Source organism: Nicotiana tomentosiformis, chromosome 7 (genome assembly GCF_000390325.3).
Source record: "Nicotiana tomentosiformis chromosome 7, ASM39032v3, whole genome shotgun sequence".
In the NCBI taxonomy this organism is placed as follows: Eukaryota; Viridiplantae; Streptophyta; class Magnoliopsida; order Solanales; family Solanaceae; genus Nicotiana; species Nicotiana tomentosiformis.
In genome coordinates, this window is record NC_090818.1 from 127,082,930 (window position 1) to 127,089,266 (window position 6,337).

Below are 6,337 nucleotides of genomic sequence, written 5' to 3' on the forward strand. Positions count from 1 at the left end.
GTTAGACTAATCATTTTGTCCTCGAAGCCAATAACAGTAGAAACAACAATAACATACCAGTGTAATTCCATTCGGGAGGATAATGTATACACAAATCTTACTCTTACCCTTATGAAGGTAGTGAAAATATTTTCAACGGACTTTAGGCTCAAGAAATTTGAATGTTAACGTAGCTAATGACCACTTACATAGTAAATTCATTAGCATAATCATCTTTTATCCGGCAGAATATTTATTTTACTTTTTTTTTGGCTCATACTATCTTTTATATTTACACTCTACAAGTACAAATGGACATTGATCAAACTTGATTTCATAACTTAGGAGATAAATTTTGTTTATATTTACTCGCAACTAATAGAGCATTAATATTATGTCATGTGAAAGTTTGAAATAAATTATTAATTATTTGTGGTATCTTTATACTCTTGACAACATCTAGAAGTAAATTAATCAATGGTTCATGTCTCTCAAATTATTGAAGATATTTCTTTTGAATATTATTTTGTACTATAATAATATCTCAAGAATACCACATTTTAGATAAAATTTTCTTGGGTGAAGGAAGTATAGGGTAAGTTATACATTTGACCAGTAAGCTAAAAATAACTATATTCACTAGTCAAATATAAAAAAACTATATACTGATTATATATAAAATACGTAAATTATACATTAGTATAAAAAATATATATATATATGTTGTCGACTATATTTCTCCCAAGAAATAAAATAATGCTAATAGTGTGATAAAAAATTTACATTTAAAAAAAAAAAGGGATGATCTATGTAGAAAAGAAAATCACATTTCCAGATTTGACTTGATCTTCATTCTTCTCTCTCGTGGCGACGGCACAGTCAGCAAGATGGACGGCAAATGATGTGCCACGTGTAAGTCCACGATTGATTTACACCTATAGCCAATCACAAATCACCATCAGCCCAAAGCTACTGTATCCATTATAAATATCAGTCCACATTCATTTTACGCTGATTATCATCTTCACCAAAAGCTCAACTAATTTCACTGAAAATTCATCAATGGCAGAGAAGTCATTCAAGTACGTGATCGTCGGCGGCGGCGTTGCTGCTGTAAGTAATCTTCTCAATCTATGATCGATCTTTTTGTTAATTACTGAATTTAGCTTGGCTTAATTATTGAGTTTACATGTTGTATGATTTGAGTTCGGAATTAGGATTCTAGTTTTTGGATTGTTTTTGTGATAATGGTGAGGTTTTTGATATAATTCTATATATTAGTTTGCAATAGATCTGAAAGTTAGCATAGTGGAGTGACCTTTGGTTTCTGCATCTGTACACAAACACAACACATACACACAGATAGACATGGCGCACAGTTTTACACATACATAAATACGTATATTGTAGTTATTCAGTTCTATCTTAATAATCGGATGTTAGATTATGGAGTCTGAAAGCGAGAAAGTTGTTGTAGGTAAGTTTATCTCCTTTCAATGTTTTGATATATGCTTCTATAGTTAATTTCCTTCCAAATGGAGTTAGAGGCTTTGAGTACGGAGACCCGGTGTGTGCGTGTGTGTGTGTGTGTGTGTGTGTGTGTGCGTGTGTGTTTATTTTCGTTAGTCAATTGTTAGATTCTCCAGTGTGAGAGCTAGATTTTTGTTATAGGTAAGCTTATCTCCTTCACTAATTTGGTGGAAAAAAGTTTTACTAGGAACTAGCTGAAATACAGGATTGTAACCACCTCCTGAAAAAAATTCAAGTTTTGTTCTGAATTCTTGTATGAACAAATCTTGTTGTTATTAATTAAGATTTCAGAATGCATGGTCATGATGAATTCAATAAGTGTGGTTGCATTTGCAGGGGTACGCAGCTAGAGAATTTGCAAAACAGGGAGTTAAGCCTGGTGAACTGGCTATTATCTCCAAAGAGGCGGTAAGTATTTCGAACTGCTTTCTTGTGTTCACTAATTCAATTGTAAGTCGTAGTTGTGCTGCTGCATCTGTGGACTTCAATTTGGAGAAGGGTGCATTCTTTTGCTTTTAGCTTGAACCTTAAGAGTAGGTTTTAGGATAAAAGGTTATTTTGTCTCTAGATTTACCTTGATATTCCAATTAGTTTTGTCTATAAGAATCTCTATATTCTATTATATTGACGTTGGAAGCTAATTTTTCATCAGCTTATATGCTTGTAAATTGTCAAAAAGCATTCATTCATGATTTCATTGCAAAAGTATAAGATTGTCAAAGTCCCTTTGATATATGTTTGTCAACTAGGAAAGAAAAAGCTCCTTATCCTCTGCCATTTGCTTGTAAACTTCTACCATCCTTGCTTTTGGAGTTCCTGATCCCACCTCTGTTATCCCAGTGCGCTAGGCTATGCCTCTCTCTCTATGTATCTCTTGGATGAATTTTGTTGCAACTTATCTACTCTTACGACCATTCCTTCCTGCTCAGCCTGCCTAAACTTTGTATCTAACCATCTTTCCTTTTTTCAGGAAATTAGTGTTAGATCTGATCTGATAGACTAAAAATGTTTTTTTCTTTGTCAGGTGGCTCCTTATGAACGTCCTGCACTTAGCAAGGCATACCTTTTTCCCGAAGGCAAGTCTTCTTTTAACTTGGACAGTGAATTGATCTCTGTCTATGGTAAAACTTGAATAGCGGTTGTTTTAGATGGGATTACAGAAACTGCATGTTATATTTTTTCAGAATTAAAAGTTTTTACACACACACACAAAAGCACTTAATGCGTTTCACTCACATATTTTTTGTATACTAATCACTGCTTCCCGGACAAGCAAAGAAAAAGAAAAAATAGAAAGTCAAATTGAGCATGATATATTATACAGATATTATCTCATGTAGTTTGGCATAAAATTCTATGTCAAAAAACTGCTGGCTCTCTATTTTTCTTGGTAGTTGACCTCTTTATCAGGTTTTTCTTGACACCTTATTATCCATTTCTCTACCAGGAGCTGCAAGACTCCCAGGGTTTCATGTGTGCGTTGGAAGTGGGGGAGAAAGACTTCTTCCTGAATGGTATGCAGAGAAAGGTAATAATTTCCTTGTGTTTATGCATTATTTGCAGACATATGGCCATGCAGGACTTATGTCAAATTTTGCATAACAGTTGTACATCTGGTTGAAGACACATTTATTATGAATCTTAGGCTACATCTCTTATGCATCATATGGTCTCATCTTGCAGGCATATCATTGATCTTGAGTACTGAAATAGTGAAAGCTGATCTTGCTTCAAAGACTCTCGTTAGTGCAGCTGGGGAATCTTTTACGTATCAAACACTTGTTATTGCAACTGGATCAACTGTGAGTCTCATGGAATTTGTTTTGTTCAGTGTTATTACTTTTTGTCGCTGGCCATTACATGAACTTCTCGTTCTCTGTCTGTTCAGGTTCTCAAGTTGTCAGATTTTGGTGTGCAAGGTGCTGATTCCAAGAACATCTTCTACTTGAGGGAAATTGATGATGCTGATAAGCTTGTGGAAGCAATAAAAGCTAAGAAAAATGGGAAGGCTGTAATTGTTGGGGGAGGGTACATTGGACTTGAGCTTAGTGCTGTAATGAGACTGAACAACATTGAAGTCAGTATGGTTTACCCAGAACCATGGTGCAGTAAGTAAATTGCTTCTAGTCCCCCCATTGTATGCATAACATGAAACATTAAATCGTTTCATGATAGATATGGAGAATATATTATCCTGATCAATTGGATTCTAATCTTACAGTAATCCTTATGCTTTTGCAGTGCCTCGGCTTTTCACAGAGGGCATAGCTGCATTCTATGAAGGTTATTATCAAAATAAGGGAGTCAATATCATCAAGGGTACAGTGGCTGTTGGATTTGATACACACCCAAATGGAGAGGTTTTTCTCAAGACCGCACCACTTTGAGAAATCTTGTTGAGCTTCAAAACATTACCTCACAGCATACTTGTTTCCAATTTGCAGGTGAAGGAAGTCAAACTTAAGGATGGTAGAGTTCTGGAAGCTGACATAGTAGTCGTAGGAGTTGGGGCACGACCACTCACGACTTTATTCAAAGGGCAAGTTGAAGAGGAGAAGGGTGGAATTAAGGTGTGTGCTCACTTTTCAGTCTCATCCTTCTATTAAGTTCTGAATTTTTCGTACTTTTATTCTGAAAAGCGGATTATTTTTGTTACTTTCACGGTTAAAGCATTAAAAAGTTTTAAGTATAAGCTTCAAAAGTAGATGAGAGCAACTGAGATGATTCGTTGAAGAAACAAATTAAATAATATCAAATCAATGGATTCCAAAAATTCTGATGCTGCCTTAGGCAAGACGAAGAAATGAAGTAATTATACATGAGAATTGTATTAAATAGTGGAAATCCTTGACCTTCTTGATAAGGAAACAACACATTTTTCTTGTCCAACTAAAAGCTGTGTGTTCTTGTCGAGCTAAATGTATGTATGTTGTCTCTATTAGAATGACAATGCATTATGTCATGTTCCGATTGAACTTTCTGAATTGCTATACTTACGCCAAAGCTTCTATTTGCAGACAGATGCATTCTTTAAAACAAGTGTACCCGATGTATATGCTGTGGGTGATGTTGCCACTTTTCCTTTGAAAATGTACAATGACATTAGAAGAGTTGAACATGTTGATCATTCTCGCAAATCTGCTGAGCAGGCTGTCAAGGTATGTGACAGCTCCCTCATGTGGTCCACAGTTAATGTGAAAGTGTTATATCATCATCCTTCTTACAACACGTTATTCTTTTACTGTCAACTCTGACTTTGCTCTCATGATATAAACTGGATATTTGAAGCACACTAGACGTGTAGATTAGGGTGTTCAAATACTGAAAAACTCTCTCCACTCTACTTGCTACTGGTTGTTTATGTCCTGGCTCCTGTGTATATTTGTAATAGCACGAGTACAAATATGTGACAGTACAATGTTAAAATTACACTCACCCAGGCCGTCGTTTTCAAGGTACATGTTGTCCAAGTATTTTTGAGTTCAGCAGATCTTTTCCCCGTCTTTTGCTTCCACTCTATAACTTCTTAGAACAACTCAGTCAAATGTAGTTACAATTCCTGAACTTCACATTTTTTTCATGGTGAAGTAAAAAATGTTAATGTTACTATGTTTTGCTCGTGCAGGCAATTTTTGCAAATGAGCAAGGGAAATCTATTGATGAATATGACTACCTTCCATACTTCTACTCCCGTGCCTTCGATTTGTCTTGGCAATTCTATGGTGACAACGTGGGCGAAACAGTGCTATTTGGGGATGCTGATCCCAACTCTGCAACTCACAAGTTTGGACAATACTGGATCCAAGATGGAAAGGTTGTTGGCGTATTCCTAGAGAGCGGGACTCCTGAAGAGAATAAGGCAATTGCCAAAGTTGCAAAAGTTCAGCCCCTCGTTAGCAGTTTGGATCAATTGGCACAGGAGGGCCTCAGCTTTGCCTCGAAGATCTAAAGCTTTACTTAATATTGGATTAAAAACGGCTATTTGAAGTTTCTGTCTTCGTACAATGTTGTAATTGAATGATACTTTTTTCGTGGCTGGTTGATTGATTAAATATAATGTTTCTTCATCTTGAGTTTAGTTGCAGAAGATCACCCTCTAAGGGACTAGCCATTTAGGCATATATCTACCTAAGGAGTGACATCTGTAAATAACAGAATGTTGGATACAATGGCTTTGTGAAATACTCTTCTCCAGAAAATATGAGCATCTATTTAATTGATTATGCATATCGAATGAAAAACAAAATCACTTTGATTATGCTCAAAATGAGCACTACTCCCTCCATCATATTTATGTGATACTATTTCCTTATTAATTCGTTCAAAAAAGAAAGACACCTTTCTACATGTAGAACTAATTTAATTGTGAAATTCTCATTTTCCTGCTTAATGGCAGGTTTTATAGGCACAGAAACTTCATGGGCATGTTTAAGATGATTTCAAAAGTTTTTTTCTTTCTTAAACTTCAAGATGAGTCAAAACTACACCACATAACTTGAATTGGGAGAGTAATAAACTAAGTATGACATGATATAAACTGACATCTTGTTAATACATGAAAATATATATGTATATTTTTTTGGGCTAGTAGCACCTTCGACATATTGTCGTAATTCTAAAGGTATCTCAATTCTCAACATCATTGTGAAGTTAACTGCAGACTCTGCTTAGTCTTGGTTTTATCCTCAGCAGCAGCCACCAAACCAACAAAACATCCTCACTCTAATGTTGCTTCTCTGCCTCTGAAAGTCACGGAAATAACTGTATTACTCTTCCATAGCTAGCGATGCAGCATTCACATCACAAGTGAAGCTTCAAACGTTACAGA

The 6,337-nt window shown here is 35.6% G+C and overlaps 1 protein-coding gene across 1 annotated transcript; it reads left to right on the forward strand.

The window, feature by feature from the left end:
• The first annotated feature begins 940 nt into the window (after nucleotides 1-940).
• On the forward strand, nucleotides 941-5,736 carry LOC104109753 (monodehydroascorbate reductase). The gene is made up of 10 exons (XM_009619109.4): nucleotides 941-1,092; nucleotides 1,846-1,917; nucleotides 2,534-2,585; nucleotides 2,957-3,037; nucleotides 3,193-3,311; nucleotides 3,398-3,617; nucleotides 3,751-3,869; nucleotides 3,954-4,079; nucleotides 4,527-4,667; nucleotides 5,135-5,736. The coding sequence occupies exons 1-10, from the start codon at nucleotides 1,042-1,044 to the stop codon at nucleotides 5,456-5,458; spliced, it is 1,305 nt and encodes a 434-aa protein (XP_009617404.1). The 5' UTR covers nucleotides 941-1,041; the 3' UTR covers nucleotides 5,459-5,736.
• Nucleotides 5,737-6,337: the final 601 nt, after the last annotated feature.

Coding starts and splice junctions, on each gene's coding strand:
- LOC104109753 (XM_009619109.4), top strand. CDS start 1,042: ATGGCAGAGAAGTCATTCAAGTACGTGATCGTCGGCGGCGGCGTTGCT. Junction 3,618..3,750: donor TTACCCAGAACCATGGTGCA/GTAAGTAAATTG, acceptor ATGCTTTTGCAG/TGCCTCGGCTTTTCACAGAG. Junction 4,668..5,134: donor CTGCTGAGCAGGCTGTCAAG/GTATGTGACAGC, acceptor TTGCTCGTGCAG/GCAATTTTTGCAAATGAGCA.